Raw genomic sequence first — 16,440 nt, 5'->3', positions numbered from 1 at the left:
AGCCTGCCATCCTCCAGCTCCTGTTCTGCCTGCATCCCCAGGGCTTTGCTCTGCAGGACAACCATCTCCTGTGACCAGCTCCTCCCATTTCCCCGGATTGGATGGTGATCACTAACATCAGATTGGGATTCAGCACACTTTTGCTTTCCCACCAGGTTGTGAACTTCAAAGGGCACAGGCTGTGTGTTCAGTATCTTTGCATCACAAGTGCCCAGCATACAATAAGTCCTCAATCCAATGTCTATTGAATGAATGAATGAATGAATGTTTACAAGCGACACCTGAGAGCTGTGGTGGCCAGCAGGGCGCTAATGCAGTATAAAGAATGAGGAGCAGCAGGCAGAACTGCCCCAGTCACAGCTTTGGGCTGGAAAACCTGCTGAGATCCAGCTGCAAATGTGGGGCTCTGGGTGCGAGGTCACATCTGCTTCAAAGTTCTCTCTCCTCTAAGCTAAAACCCAAGACGTGACCTATGACATCAATTCAGCCACGCCCTTCAACTTGCAGCGGGTCTACTTACCCCTGGGGATGGTTCATTCCTTATGGGGACTGAGCTCTGTTTGGGGAAACCCTTCCCACAGTACAACTCCCACTTCTGTAAATGCTTTGCAGGTAGCGATAATGACAATGTCACCACAATAACGCCCATAGCTACCACTTATGGAGTGCCTGCTGTGTGCTGGGACCATACATAATGCTGTAAGTAGGTTACTTGCCCAAGTCTCACAGCTTAAATGGCAAATCCAGAATTTAGTCCCAGAACTACCTGACACAATCCACTATTCCCAATGACAAAAGCAAGCTCCTTCTAGATCTGGGTGGGGGAAGGGGGAAGGGGAAGGGAGAGAACATTTCTACTTCTCAATAGGAGCATAATTCCTAGAGCTATACTGTCTAGTAGCCACATGTGGCTATTTGAATTTAAATTAATTTAAATCAAATAAAATTTAAAATTCACTTCCTCAGCCTCGATAGCCACATTTTAAAATTTTCTTTTTTATTGATTTGAAAAAGAAAGAGGAAAAAAATGTTAATTTGTTGTTTCACTTCGTTGTGCATTCACTGGTTGATTCTTGTATGTGCCCTGACCAGAGATAGAACCTGAAACCTTGGTGTATCGGGACAATGCTCTAATCAACTGAGCTCCCCAGCCAGGGCCTCACTAGCCACATGTTAAGTGATCAAGCACCACTGACTGAGGCCACGGCATCAGGCAGCAAACAGGACATTTTCATCATCACAGAAAGGTCTGCGGGACTAGCTGGTCTAGCACCTCTCCCTCTAGCTGAGTAGCCTAGGAGGAACCTTTCTGACTTACCCCAGAGGACAAGCTGCGGACACCATGCATTTCCCTCCCTTCTATGCTGTGATCCTGTCAAGGCAGTGATATGTGAAAACATAATGGTTTCAGCCCCAATACTATTCCTGTTAACAAAGGGTCTAGGATATTTCTTTTCCAAACCCAACTACTTAAAAAAGAAAAAATCTCAGTAGCATCCCTAACTTACACTAGGCACTCACTACCACCTCCCTACTGGGCCCACTCTCTCCCAGGTCAGTGCAGCTGCCCGCATCCGCCTTGGCCTCCAAGTTCTCTCTCCCAGGGAAAGCTCCCTGGGGCTGGGCAGTGGGGAACCAAATCCTGGCAAGGAGGTTGGCCACCTTACTGCTGACTTGAAGTTCATGGTGCTTGCCAGAGCACAACCACTTTCCAAGGACTTAAGTCAAATTTTTAGCTCCCAGCCTGCTCCTAAGGATGGAATGCAAGGATTATGCAGGCGGTTCCAGGACCCCAGCTCCACCACGCTCACGTGGCCTGCTAGAAGCTTGGCCACGGGTCCCCACCACAGACTTGCACTTACCTGGCCATGGACAGGATATGTTCTTTAAGGTTTTTATGTCTTTAAACATGGTGGTTTTCTATTCCCTTCAGCAACCCTTTGATCTCCACGTGCTCCTGAGCATTTTGAATCATAAACCACTAGGATAGGCTTGACCTTCTTGTCTTTGATTTCATGGTGTGGCTCTTGCTCAATATTCTCTGGCCTAGTGTTATTATTTTAAAATGAAAGGCAATGGAAATTGAAGTTGACAATGTCAGGCCTCCCTTGGAGAAGCCTGTGATTGTGACTGTGGAAGAGGGTTAGGTTAACTGGAGACCTGGGACCTGCTGTCAATTTGCAACATGACCTGCTGGACAAGTCCCACAGTCCCCATCCCCATTTCCTACATCATTACCTGCCTATGTCACTGCCTGGTGGTGAGACCAAACAAGATGAACAAGAAAGCCTCCCTAAGAGAGCCGGGGCTGGGACAACTGGTTCAAGAGCTGACCATATGGATTGTTCCAAACTGTGTGTGCATTAAAGCGATATTCTGTGAAGGTCAGTGGGCTCCTCAGGGGAGAGACTGTGATTGCTATTGACTGAATCATGTCTCTCCCCCCGATGCCCCCCGCAAAAAAAAAAATCCATATTTTAAAGCCCTGACCCCCAATGTGATGGCATTTGGAGATAGGGCCTTTGGGAGACAGGTATGGATGAGGTCATAAGTGTGGGGTGCTCATGATGAGATTAGTGTCTCTATAAGAAGAAGAAGAGACCAGAGCACTATTTTGGGCCCTTTCTCCCTCCCCCGACCACTCACCACCATATGAGGACACAAAGAAAAGGTCATCTGCAAGGCAGGAAGCTCTCACCAGGGACCAAATCTGCCACCACCTTGATCTTGAACTTCCCAGCCTCCAGACTGCATTGTGTAAGCCCCCAGTGGTATTTTACTATGGCAGCCCAAGCTGACTGATACAGTGGCTTATACATCACAGCATCCCTGAAGTCTGACACAGTGCCTATCACACAGGAGGCTTGGTTAATGGGTCAATGTGTGCCATCCCGACCTGGTCAACAGGTCACGCACCTTTGATGGGCTTGGCCCTATCCCCATTGTGACCCAAAGCACCCATTTGTGAGAGACTCTGTCACCTGGGGTCAGTGAGCAGGCATCCTCATGATTTTGCTTGGAGGGAAAAAGCTGCGATTAGGCCTCATTAACCTCAAGTCCTACCAATACAGGTGTTTGATTTGATCACTGAACACAGTCTACTTGTGGAAGATAACAAGCTATGGTACAGAAATTCCCCTGCCTGTCGCTGCAGTATGTGTCTGCCCTGGCCCTCAGGCACCTGATTCCATGGGCTCCAGTGTTTCTGCAGGTCCGTCCTTGCAGACAGTGGCTCTCTATTACAGGCATGGTATTCTAGGATGCCTTCCTGGAGTAGGTGTGCTCACTTGAGTTGGTCTCCGGATTTGATAAGTGGCAAAGAGGAAGAAGCAAATGACTCTTGAGCCTTCCCCATGGTTAAGGTAGGTTTTGGGTTGTTATTTTATTTTGTTTTTTATTGATTTCAGAGCGGAAGGGAGAGATAGAAACATCAATTATGAGAATTGTGGACCTGCTGCCTCCTGCACACCCCCTACTGGGGATCGAGTCTGCAACCCAGGCATGTGTCCTGCCCAACACATGTGAACTACTGCTTCATAGGTCTATGCTCAATCACTGAGCCACACTGGCCAGACTAATGAGATCCAAACCTACTGTCTGGGGGAGGAGCCAGGCAGGCATTACAGGGAGAAAGGGGAGCACTTAGGGCTGGTGTGGGTCAGAGAGGGGGCCTAGGAAAACTGTTCTGATTTGGCTTCTGCCTGGTCCTGAGAGTTGATTGAAGGATGGGCACACAGCATGGTTTATGATCAAAGACCTGGAACACAAGTCAGAGCCCTGGCTGAACACTAACCATTACCAAATGTGTTCCCCAGGTAAACTGAATCACCACCTCCACAGGTCTTTCTGTGATGCTACAATTAGAACTCCTGCCAGATGAAAGGGATTAAACAAAACCTGGAAAGAGGAGTAACCAGAAGCCAGGTGAACACAGCCAGGTCCTGGAAAAGGAAACACATCTCTGAGTTCAGAGAACCCCACAAGCCCTGGGAGGCAGGTACACATAGTTCATCCTCCTACAGAATTAGCTAGGTCCCCCCCTTTTTCCTCCCACCTATCCAACCCTAGCACCCAAACACCCCCTCCTGTGGGAAAATATAGTCCAAGCTACAGCTGGGCTGAAGCTCTGGGTTCAGCTTTGGAAAAGCATGAGGAGTGACTTTTGGGGGCTACAGGTTGAGGGGAATATGTGGAAAGAGATAAATTGTATTGGAAGAGGGGAAAAGAGAATTGGGTGTGGGCAGTTGCTCTGCTTGTGGCCAAAGCTCCTTATCCTGGTCCTGGGGCAAATGGTCCCTCAGAGCACACAGAGACCTGGAGATCATAGATCCAGAGACCGGAGATCAAGAAGGGAAGCTTAAGAAAGACAATGAGACCATGTGAGATGGTCAATCCTTCATTTTTCTCTTCTGTGACACTGCCATGATAAGGAGCTGAGTCAGCCACCGGGCATGCCCCAGGCCCACGGAGTAGGAGCAGCAGGCTTGGCTCTTCCCTGCTGCAGGGCCCTTCCCAAGCCACCAAACCTCAGCTGAGACCACACCCCTTGTGCCCCAGCCCCTGACCGTCTCACACATGCCCGTCCTCAGGACAGGCGGGCCATAACAGCACCCTATGCAGTGGGGCACTCACAGTCAGGACCATAGAACCATTCACTCCTTCCAAAACTATGTGCTGAATGGCCATTAAGTGCTGGGCATTGTCTTTGCACTGGGAATATACTTGCCCCTGCCTCACCTGTGCCTGCGTGTGGCAGGTGGCACTACAGCTGACCAGTCCAGACCTGGGCCATTTCACACCAGGGAGCCTCTCCTTCAGCCCTCAACAGGCCCCCACCTGGCGCCTGATTGCTGGGGTCCCACCTCTGAGGAAGTTTACGGGGTTGGCCCTCAACCTGTCAGGGACACATCCCAGCTCCAGGGTGAGGAATGCCTGATCCCACCTCCTCCCTCAGCCTACGGGGACCTTTTGCGGTCTCCCTTTGGGATGCTTCTGGAATTCTGTTCTCAGGCCTTCAGAGCCTTGTGATAGGGTCTTACCCGCTGGGGTTCTAAAAGCCACCATTCTGGCCATTCCCCACAGGCACCCCCGCAAACATCCCCCCGCAGATCCCCTTCGGTCCAGGTGCACTAAAGCGCTTCGACCTTGACGCTGGGGGTGGGCGACAGGGTCTCCAGGTGCACGCGCTGGTGTTTGAGCAGGTGCTGCTTCTGGCTGAAGCTGCGCCCGCAGGCGGCGCACCGGTAGGGCCGCTCGCCCGTGTGGTTGCGCCGGTGCCGCGTCAGGTTGGGCTTCTGGCTGAAGCGGCGGCCGCACTCGGGGCACGGGTAAGGCCGCTCGCCTGTGTGGATGCGCCGGTGGACGGTGAGCGCCGACCACCACGCGAAGCTCTTGCCGCACTCGTTGCAGATGAACTGGCGCTGCTCCCCGGGCCCAACCAGATCCTCCTGCGCGCTGCACCACCGCACGTCCGCGGGTCGCCGGGCCGATGGGGGACTGTGCGGTGGCGCCGACAGGCCCTGGGGGCCTTGGGCCTGAGACTCGGGGCCCAGCAACTGGGCAGTGGCGGCGCCGATGTGTGCGCGCTGGTGGGCCCGCAGCGCCGCGCGGCTGGGGCAGCTCTGGCCGCAGACAGGGCAGCGCGCCGCCTGGGCGCCTGGCAGGTGCGTGCGCTGGTGCTTGAGCAGGTGCTGCTTCTGGCGGAAGCTGCGGCCGCAGTGCGGGCAGGGGTGCGGGCGCTCGCCCGTGTGGTTGCGCAGGTGCCGCGTCAGGTTGGGCTTCTGGCTGAAGCGGCGGCCGCACTCGGGGCACGGGTAGGGCCGCTCCCCCGTGTGGATGCGCCGGTGGATGTTCAGCGACGACCACCACGTGAAGCTCTTGCCGCACTCGCTGCAGATGAACTGGCGCTGCTCACCGGGCCCCGTGGCAGCGGCGGCAGTCTGGGCCCCCACTTGGCGCCACCAGTCCTGGAAAAGCCCCAGCCAGGCCCACTCGGGGCGCCCCCGCGGCAGCCCCGGACGCAGGCGACAGCCCCCGCAGGCCGCAGATTCCCGGAGCAGCTCGAACAGCCTGGCACGGGCGCCCTGGCGGTCCCGGACATGCGCTCGCTGGTGGATGCGGAGGCCCACCTGGTGGCGGAAGCAGCGCTCGCACTCGGGACACGAGTAGGTGGCGGGCCGAGAATGGGTCTTCTGGTGTTTGAGCAGGTGCTGCTTCTGGCTGAAGCGCCTGGCGCACTCGGGGCAGCGGAAGGGCCGCTCGCCCGTGTGCTGCTGCTGGTGGCGCGCCAGGTTGGGCTTCTGGCTGAAGCTCTTGCCGCAGCTGCCGCACAGGTAAGGCTTCTCGCCCGTGTGGGTGCGCTGGTGGATCTTCAGGGACGACCACCAGCTGAACCTCTTCCCGCAGTCCAGGCACACGAAATGACCCTCGCTGGCAGAAAGAACGGGACTCAGGGGGCCGGGGGCTGCCCCCGGAACCTGGCCTGCCAGCCCAGCATCCTGCTCAGTGGGAGGGGTCCACCTGGGACCCCCAGTCTCCTCCTGTCCCCCCAAGGATCGCGGTTTCCCCAAAGCCTGGCATGGTGGGAGGCCCAGGGGCTGCTGGAAAATGTTTTCCTTGTCCTTGGAAAGCGCGGCCGGCGGCGCCAGGGTCTGCAGCAGCCACTCTGGCTTCTCTTGCTTGATCTTCATCACCAGGTGGTCTCCTGCCAGAGGCAAAGGGACAGAGGACGGGGAGAGTCAGTCACTGCTCTGAGCTCTGAGGGAGACTTGCCTAGAGGACAGAGCAGGAGGGCCAGAGCATAGCAGAAAATAAGACAGGGCCGAAGAATGCACAAGGAAGAGATTTGAAAGGGAAGAAGAGGAAATGGGGAAAGGAGAAAGAAGACAGGAGGGGAAGGAAGGGCAGTAGGGCAGGGGCAGGTTGGGGTTTGGAGGACAAAGGGAAAGATGCAAAACAAGAAAGCTGGTCCTGGCCCGGTTGTTCAGTGGTTAGAGCGTCAGCCTGTGCACCAGGGAGTCGCGGTTTCGATTCCAATTAAGGGCAGGTACCTGGGTTGCAGGTTCAATCTCCACCCCGGCAACCAATCAATGTGTCTCTCTTATATTGATGTCTCACTCGATCTCCCTCCTCTTTCTCTCCCCCTCTCCCCTCCCTTCCACTCTCTCTCAAACTCAATGGAAAAAATATCCTCAGATGAGGATTAACAACAACAAAGAAAGGAGGGAAGCTAAGTGAAGCTGCTGTGCCAGGACACACCAGCTGCCCCCTGCTCTGCCCGAGGCCCAGGAGATGCTGAGACAGTTAAAGACACCCATCCAATGAGATCTTCCCTGGAGAGCAAGCAGAACATGGCCAAGTTCAAACATCTTCTTTTCCAAAGGATCATGTGCTGCGAGTTTGCTAAGCGAGTCTGTGTCCCGTCCCTCAGTGGCCCATGTCACTGCCGGGCCCTCTCCAGGGTGGCAGCCATGGTGTGTGGGCACCTCACCTGCTGGGACCTTGGCCATTTGGCAACATCACTTTTCTTCAACAAAAGCAAGAACAAGAAAGTCAGCCAGAAAGGTCTCAGCACCAGAACAGGTGAGCCTTGTCTTTGTACTAAACCTAGGCTCCTCTACTCCCGGGTCCCACACATAGGGCTGCTCAAGTCTACAGGGGCACTTTGTTCCTCTGGCTCATGGACATCAGCCTGATGGAAAAGGTCTCTACAGACACTGAATACAGACTATATGTTTCCATTATATGAAGTTCAAAAGCTGGCAGGACTAATGGATGAGTTAGAAGCCAGGATAAAGGCTCCCTTCTAGAGCACACTGTTTGGAAGGGGGCAGGAGAGACTTCTCATTCTGGCAATGGTCTCTTTCTTGATCTGGGTGCTGGTCACATGGGAGTGTTCATATCATAAGAATTTATAGAGCTCCTGAACTATGCACTTTTCTATGTATTACACTTCAATAAAAAGTTTACATTCGATTAAAGAAGGTAAAATGAAACAGTTGTGAACAAAGAAGAGAGAGAAGCTCTAAACAACAGGTTCCAATATTTAAAAGACAATAAATCCAGAGGAAGTAGGAGGGAGGAATTAACAAAGAAAATAGCACATGTGTGCATGCCAGTGTCTGTGCATGTGTGTGTGTGTGCGTGCTTGTGTGTTCCCTTGCCTGGCAAGTTTTGAACTGCCCTCTGTCATTTTTTTAGTTCTTATAATCTGTCCTTGTCCCATTCTTTGAAGACCTTCCACATCCTGCAATTCAACACCCTCTAAGTGAGGGCAGCTTTGGAGGGACACGAAGACGGAAGACGTGCCAGGGAAGGAAGCCATGGTTGGCTCACACCTTTCCATCTTCTGTCTTACCTGTGCTGGCACCTGCCAGGCTGCTCTCCATCCCGGGGGACCCACGGTGCCCTGACTCGGTCTGTGCGTGAGATGGGAGCAAAGGAAACAGAGTTGGCCTGTGGGACAAGGACAAAAGGCTTTCCCAGTCCTCGTGCCACCTCACAGAATGCATTCCTTCTTCAAGAGCTTTTATGTCCATTACCTCAGCTAAAATGTGCAGGATTTTTTAAATTGCACACATACCTGCTAGGCAGGTAAAACAAGCATGATTCCCATTTCATGAATAGGAACCTGAGGTCAGACAGGGCCACTGACATGCCCCAAGTCACATAGGTGCTGAATGGTGGAGCAGGGCAAGATCCCAGGCCTTCTAGCTCCCAGACTAAAGCTCAGGTCCAGGCTCTCAACATCTGCAGGGCGGGGTGTGAAGGACACTGCAGGGGAGAAACTCAAATGAGTTAGTGGCCTGAGAGGTCTTGCAGACACCCAGGAAGGCAGAATTGTGCTTGTGAAACCACGGCCCTCCTCTCTCTAAGTCCCCATCTTATGTCCCAGCACAAACCCTCCCAAGGAGCACTCCATGCAAGAACGCACAGTCCAGCTGGGCTACGTGTCCACCAATCCATGGCTCACCTTGCTGGTTAACGTTCCAGTTGTTAGAACATTTCCTGATGGTTCCTCATGCCTGGAACATGATGTGGTACAGGTCATGCTGCTCAGAAGCCTCGGGCTTTGCACTGGCTGCCCCTCTGCATGGGGTGTTCTGTCTCAGATCTTGGCGTGGCCCCCCTCACCTCTTTTAGGGCTCACCTCCTCAGCGCGGCCTTCCCTGGCACTCTGGGTAAAGTCACAAGCCTCACTCCACCTCGCACTCCTCCAGGACACTTTGCCACCTGACATGGTATTTACTTTGCTTATTCCCCTTCGTCTGGAGGACAGGAATGCTTCGTGCCCACTGAGGAAGGCCCGGGACCTGGGACAGAGCCCCACACAGAGAACACCTGACAGCGGTGTGTGGCACTCAGAGGTAGACTGTGAGCAGCCTGCAGTTCACTCTCTCCACCCAGGTACCATGGACTGCCTCTGCTATGGAAAGGATTCTTGTTTCACACGCCTTCTTCCCCATAGACCCCACACTCCCAAAGAGCCCCATTGAGGACCTGTGGCTCTCAGATCAGCTCCAGCAGCTGCTACCATGGGGCGTTCCTGGCCATCAGCTGGAGCTTCCTCCAGGGCACCTCAGTCCAGCCACCCTCACAAGAATCCCTGTCTTATCTTGCTCCCTACCCCAACCTGGGGCCCTCGAGAGCCCCCCAGAGCTCCCATCCTAAGGGTCCCCCCTCTCCTCTCCCAGGTCCCCTTCCCAGGCTGGGAAACTGGACCCTGCCAAAAGAAGTGGGGTGGGAGGAGATAAGGGTAAACATGAATCTAAAATATAGAAAAAAAACATTTTCCCTAGTGCAGAAAGGGAAAGAGACCCCGCCCCTTTCCTTCAGAACATTTCTTTAGAAAACTTCTAAACATAGGTTCTTTCTCTGTCTCTTGAGATGTACATAAATCATTTTAAAGGCAAAATAAGCCTCTTGCCAGCTTTACAACCCAGGAGCATCTCTCTCAGGGACCTGGAAGCCATCTCTTTGAAATGTAAATATCAAGGGAAACAGGCCCTTGTCTCCCAGTCCCCATGGGAGGCTGGGACTAACCTGGGTGGACACCTGCCTCCAAGCTGCAAATCGACCTCCTGTCATAAAGATATGAGAAGTGTGTTTTTCCTCTGGATAAAGGCAATTAACAAACACCCCCATTACCAGGTGAATCTAGGATGAACTCTGTGACAAATGGTCAAGTCCTCTCACCGGAGAACTAGTGACAGTGTACCTGGAGAACATGTGTGTAACAGGTTGCACCTGCTGGGATGTGTAACAGGTGAGATTTCTTCCTGTTTTTGCAATCTCCTGGTGGACTTCCTGTGATGTGCATCTCATTCTGGTGTGATGATTATTCAATAATAAAAACAAAGACCCTAGCCGGTTGCTCAGTGATTAAAGTGTCGTCTGGCACATGGACGAGTCCAGGGTTCAATTCCCGGTCAAGAGCATGTACTTTGGCTGCAGGTTCCCCAGCCCCTGCAACCAATTGATGTTTCTTTCTCTCTCTCTCTCCCTCCTCCCTCCCTTCCACTCTCTCTAGAAATCAATGGAAAAACTATCCTTGGGTAAGGATTAAACATAACAAAACAAACCTGTTGTTTCTCTCCTACTTTTGTGAGGAGCTTTTCTGAGTTGGCAGGCAATTTTGTTTTTAATTCTATTTCCCCAGTAGGGTGCACTCCTTCTGTGGTTTATAGACACCAAAACCTGCCTGTGGGGCAGAGAAAGGGGAGCCCGGAGAAGAGGGGAGGAAAGGCCCACTGTGGGGGCCCTGATACACTCTGTGTCACACGCCTTGGGGAAGCCTCTCACCAATGTCCACCTAAAGAGGCTCAGGGGATTGGCGAATAGGGAGGCCACCAAAAGGTGGGGAAACTCAGGGGGCAGGAGCCAACTTCAGTGTGAGGACAGAGGGTGGGGCTTGGCCTTATTCACAAAACCCTAACATGACACAAGAGGCCCCTTAGCCTAATCAAATCAGTCCTATTTGACTGATTCTGTCTTCCAAGAGGTATTAAGACCTAAAAATCACCTCGGGCCCTAGCTGGTTTGGCTCAGTGGATAGAGCATCAGCCTGGGGACTGAAGGGTCTCAAGTTCCATTCCAGTCAAGGGCACATGCCCAGGTTGCAGGGTCAGTCCCCAGTAGGGGGCGTGCAAGAGGCAGCTGATCAATGATTCTCTCTCATCGTTGATGTTTCTCTCCCTCTCCCTTCCTTTCTGAAATCAATAAAAATAAATATATTTTTAAATCACCTCGGGTGACAGAAAGACTTCAATTCTTAGTGAACAATTCACAGTGAATTAATTACCTCATCCCTGGGTACCCCTGGGCTCACTAGGGCTTGTGGTCGGAGTAAGACAGAAGTGGACACGAAAGGAAGTGGACCCTCATGGGTCCCAGGGGAAGAAATAAGAATGAGAGGGCAGGGGTAGGAGGAGCACGGAGGACAGGAACAGGAGGTAGGCAGGCCATGTCTTGGGGGCCCACCTCCACCTGTGTGCTCAGGTGGGACATCTGGAAAACAGGCGAGCGGGTGTCCTGCAGACAAACCCTGAAGTAGCCAAACCCAGGAAAGTCCCTCCCCATAGCCACTTCTTTCCAGGTCGGCCAGGTCACCAGGTACACCCGCCCCACCCCAAGCTGTGCCTTTTTCATCCTTCTCTCTTATTCTGCCACCCAACAGTCTCACGCCACCTGACGCAGCGGTTAACCTGAGAGATGCCCAGGAACCCATCCAGCAGGCTGCCTAGCAAAACACCCCAGCCAGAAAACAGGAGGCTATGGGGCCAGTCTGCCACCCCCAACAGTGCCCACTGAGTCTATGAAGGCCGCTTGGCCCTGACCCCACACTCCAATGACCTTTCCCTGGCGGCCCAACAAGTTCTGCCCTGATCACCATCCCCTTCCCAGGCCCTGGCTCCAGGCCCAACCCTCCCTACGTGGGGTCAGGCTGCAGCTGGGATGTGAGTCCCCTCAGCTGGGGCAGCTGCCATGACAACTGCCAGACCACACAAAGCGGGGATTGTGGCCTGTGGCAGGTGGTGAGGTCTGGGGCAGGGGAAGGTAACAAAGGCGCTTTGGTCTTAGCAGAAACTTGGGGGCGGGAAGGGGCGGACAGCAGCTGGGTGAGGAGAAAGGCCACAGTGCAGGGACATGTCCAGGTCTCCCACATCCTCCCAAGCTCAAGCCCCTGGAGCTTTTCCACCAGCCAAGCACATCTCTCTTCAGAGACTCAGGCCCCTAATGGGGAAGAAGTGGATAGTGCCTCACGTGTCCTTTGTCACCAGTGGAGCAGGGACTGGCCACATGCCCTGCACCAGGAGCTGAGGCTTTCAGGGATGGCCCAGCTCATAGGCCCTGCTCAGTCATGAGCCCCGACCCAGGGCTGCACCCATGTCCTCACTGTCTGCCATGCTCACTTATACCAACAATCCTGCCCCCACAGGAAACTGCAGGCAAGGGGACAACCTTCCCCAGGTACCCCACCACATCGAGCTGGCCTCCCGCTGCCCCTTGGTCCATGCTTCCCTACTTTCTCTTAATCACTTCTCTCCCAACCATCTGCTGGTTTAACCCCACCTGGCCCTCCGTGCCTTGCCCACTCTAACCAGCCTCCTACCCTCTGCCATGTGCTCTAGTCTGGCTGGCCCTACTCTCTGCTGGCTGATTCCTCAGTGGGTGGGGTCGGGGGGAGGGAGGGGGCGGCTGAGAGCTTGGGATAGGGTTTGCTTCTTTTTAAAAAAATATGTTTTTATTGGTTTCAGAGGGAGGAAGGGAGAGGGAGATAGAAACATTGATGGGAGAGAAACTTCGATCACGTCCCCTACTGGGGATCAAGCCTGTGACCTAGGCATGTGCCCTGAAAACGAACTGGAGACCTCCTGGTGCATGGGACGACACTCAATCAACTGAGCCATACCAGCCGGACTGGGGTTTGCTTCTGATTAGCCATGTGACCCAAGACCAACTGCTTTTCTTCTCTGGGCCAGTTTCCCCATCTGCAGATGCAAATAATGCTTGTTCCTAATGTATACAATTGTTATAGCAAATGGACGGAACAGTTGAAAAGACTGAGCAATGTTCACAAGGTGCGAGATGACTTCTTTTTAGGTCATTGCAGTTGCCACACCTCCCCCACACACACACTCCCCACCTTGTAAGAACTGTATCACAGGGTTTCCCCAGTAGGAAGAACCCATTTTAGTGACCTCAGTTTGCACCCACCAGCCTTCCTTGGGAACCAAGTCCAGGGACAGCCTGGGCAGCCAGTTCCCCATGCCTCTCACTTCCTGGAGGTCCCTGATTTGACCCCAGGCCCATACCTGTGGCACCTCCTTGCAGGACTTCTTCCTCTACCTGACTTACATGCACATCTTTGCTTGGACTGTCCCACCCCCACCTCCATGCCCCCACACCTGCCCCACACCCATGGCATCCCCATCCCAGTGTCCTTTTAAAAGAGCAGCACTCATGTTCCTCCACCCCAAGTCCAGGACTTAGGAGCCTGCCAGGTCCTGGAACCCCCATTACCTGATCTGAAGACCAGGGACAAAACCAACTGCTCACAACACTGAACAAGTGTCATTTTAATCTATAAACCCTTTTCTAGTGTTTGCTGCATTTTGAAGGAGCTTGGGAAAAGTAGGAAGTGTTTTCCTCTTGTAAGATGAGGAAAGTGAGGCTGAGTTGACATTCTCTGAGTCAAAGAAAATTAGACGTCAGGTCTCCTCCTGAACACCCTGACCGCACATTTCCCTCCAGGCCACTCGGCCCTAGGAAACCTTGGATTCCTCAGCTGACCACTCTCCAGGGGCAGATGCATGGGACAGACCACCTCCACCATGTTCTGCACTTGACCCCAGACCTCCCTTGCTTCCCCAGAGATGACAGTGGGTCCTCATCAGGCCTTTCAAAAACATACCACCTTCGCTACAACAGAGCACAAAGGCCCACAACACACAGCTCACTGAATGGTACCGGTGCTAATTTTAAGACCTTCAGACATCCTACTGCCACTGCCTTAGTTCAGGCCTCACCACTTCTCTCCTGGACACTGTACCTGTTTTTGTGAGTGTGTTTTTTTTAATATATTTTATTGATTTTTTACAGAGAAGAAGGGAGAGGGATAGAGAGTTAGAAACATCGATGAGAGAGAAACATCGATCAGCTGCCTCCTGCATATCCTCTACTGGGGATGTGCCTACAACCAAAGTACATGCCCTTGACCGGGATCGAACCTGGGACCCTTCAGTCCGCAGGCCGACGCTCTATCCACTGAGCCAAACCGGTTAGGGAGACACTGTACCTGTTTTATAGCTTATCTTGCCCCTCCAATCCACCTACCACCCAGAACTCAAAGCAATATTACAATTTGGACATGTTTCTACTTTGCTCAAAATACTTCAATGGGTTCTCAACACCTTCAGGTTCAGTTAAAAATTTCTTGGCAAGACCATTTAAAATTGGCCTCTGCTCACTTCTCCTCACTGCCTGAAGCTCAGCCTGCCCCATTGTCCCACTCTGCGGCCCCCTGACCTTGCCACGTCACAGCATGCCTGTGACCAGTCCTGGAATACTTTTGCCCAACTCTTCCCTGCCCAGCCCGATCAGGGATCATTGTGACCAGGAAGCTTTTTGGATTTGTCAGGCTCAGTTAGGGGCCCTCCTCTGTTTGACCTGTGCATCCATCCCCCCAACCCAGCACCATTCACATGGTATAATATTATTTTGTCTGTCTCCACAAGACTGCAAACATCTTAATACAGGCACTGTTTCTCTCTCCTCAGCACCCAGCACAAGGTTCCACATGCTGACAAACCATTGATAACAATTTTAATAAAGGAACATTTAAACAAAAGAAACTTAAGTCCAAAACAGATTACAGAATCACAGAACCTTAGAGTTGAAAGGAGACTAACACCCTCTAATCTCTTCATTTTACAGGTAAACACAGGGACCACCCCCCAAAAACCAAACAAACAAACAAACAAAAAAAACAGCCTAAGCCTAGACGTTTTCCTGCCCTCTGCCATTCTCCCCACCCCCACCCCCACCTCTGGGGCTTTGACCACACCCAACCCAGGCTCTGGCTGACCAAGACCCAACTCCTGTCCAAAGGGCCATAAGGGGCATCATTTCAATGTCCTCCACCTTTACAGGGGAAGAAGCCCCCAGCCCCTATCCCACTCCCCACCCCACCCCACCCCCTGAGATCTGAGCTGCTGTGCCCATTTTCCTGGAATGGAGGTTTCAGGGAGACCCCTACACACACTTCAATTTCTGTAGTGCTTCCCTCTCATTGTTCTCACCCCAACCCTAGTTCCCACTTATTTATTAGGCACCCAAGTGTCACTGCGGCGAACACGGGGCTCCTGCCCTCCAGAGCTCCGTCTTTCTGGGACAGTCACAGCGCCCGACCTCCGGGACAGCCCCCGCGCTCACACCCGGTTCCTCCCGCTGTCACCCGCCCCCTCCGGCTCTCTGCCCCGACCGGCAGCCCCTCCCACGCACGCCCCGAGCCCGTCCCCACGGGCTGTGTGGATTGGGCAGAGTTCGAGGCCGGAGCGCGGGGGGCTCAGGGGACCCCGAGGCCGCCTCCAGCCCGGGGCGGGTGGAGGCAGCGCGGGAGGAGCGCCCGGGCGCCGGCCCCTAAGCGCGGTCTGTCCCTCCGCACGCCCCTCCCCGCCCTGACTCAGGACTCCGAGGGAGGGACGGGAATAAATACCTTTGACTTTGAGGCTAAGGTTAACGGGAACTGCCACCCGGGGCGACTTGGGCACTGGGCACCCCGGCCCCGCCAGACCCGGCAGGGGGACGGGCGCGCGCCCCTGATTGGCTGGCGCGCCTGGCATCCCCAGGGCCGCCCCGCTGCCTGATTGGATGCGCCTCTCAGATGACCACCTCGGCCCTATCAGAGACGCCCGCGGGGCGGCCCTTTTGTTCTCCGGAACCAATAGTCGGGGTAGGCGGGCTGACCTCGCCTCCCTCGGCACCTGAGGCGCTGTTAACTCGCTGGCCGCGGGGCACCTGACTCGCGCCCTGGGCTTCGAGGGGAGGACAGGCGGGGACGAGGCCTGATTCTGACGGGCACCCCTTCCCTGTCTCCCCGAGGCTCTCCCGCCGGCCCCGCAGATCACGCTGTGAAATCCACCCAGTCCGTCCGACGCTCTTGGCGCCAGGGTCTGGGGGAAGAAGCAAGAACCCCACTCAGATGCTCACACTCGAGTGTGCATGTGACATGGTGGGGGTGCTGGGCACCACAGCACACCAGGTGTTAGTGAGATGTGCGCGTCTTATGTGACAGGAGAGAAATCGCCTTCCGCACCCGCGCCCGCGCAGCGCATGACAAGCGATCCCGGGGGTCTCAAACATCATTCAGCCCAACCCCTGGCCTTCGGGTGGAGGAAACAGCGATCTGGGACCTGCGGAGGTTACGTCCCTAAATCGAGT

The 16,440-nt window shown here is 54.0% G+C and overlaps 1 protein-coding gene across 7 annotated transcripts; it reads right to left on the bottom strand.

Moving 5' to 3' along the window:
- Positions 1 to 4,380: 4,380 nt before the first annotated feature.
- ZNF775 (zinc finger protein 775) lies at positions 4,381 to 15,813 on the bottom strand. 7 transcript variants are annotated; one of them, XM_080664514.1, is made up of 4 exons: positions 15,716 to 15,813; positions 8,972 to 9,721; positions 8,357 to 8,417; positions 4,381 to 6,703 (listed from the first exon to the last, which is right to left on the bottom strand). In XM_080664514.1, the coding sequence occupies exons 2-4, from the start codon at positions 9,047 to 9,049 to the stop codon at positions 5,130 to 5,132; spliced, it is 1,713 nt and encodes a 570-aa protein (XP_080520640.1). In that variant the 5' UTR covers positions 9,050 to 9,721; positions 15,716 to 15,813; the 3' UTR covers positions 4,381 to 5,129. The 7 variants fall into 7 exon arrangements, with proteins under 7 accessions (XP_080520640.1, XP_080520641.1, XP_080520644.1 ...); XM_080664515.1 differs by having other exon boundaries at positions 8,972 to 9,175; positions 15,716 to 15,789; XM_080664518.1 differs by lacking the exon at positions 8,357 to 8,417.
- Between the last annotated feature and the right edge of the window lie 627 nt (positions 15,814 to 16,440).

This window comes from Plecotus auritus (genome assembly GCF_963455305.1).
Source record: "Plecotus auritus genome assembly, chromosome: 4".
Classification (NCBI taxonomy): domain Eukaryota; kingdom Metazoa; phylum Chordata; class Mammalia; order Chiroptera; family Vespertilionidae; genus Plecotus; species Plecotus auritus.
Note: the sequence above shows the minus strand (reverse complement) of the source record. Positions and strands in the feature narration are given on the sequence as shown.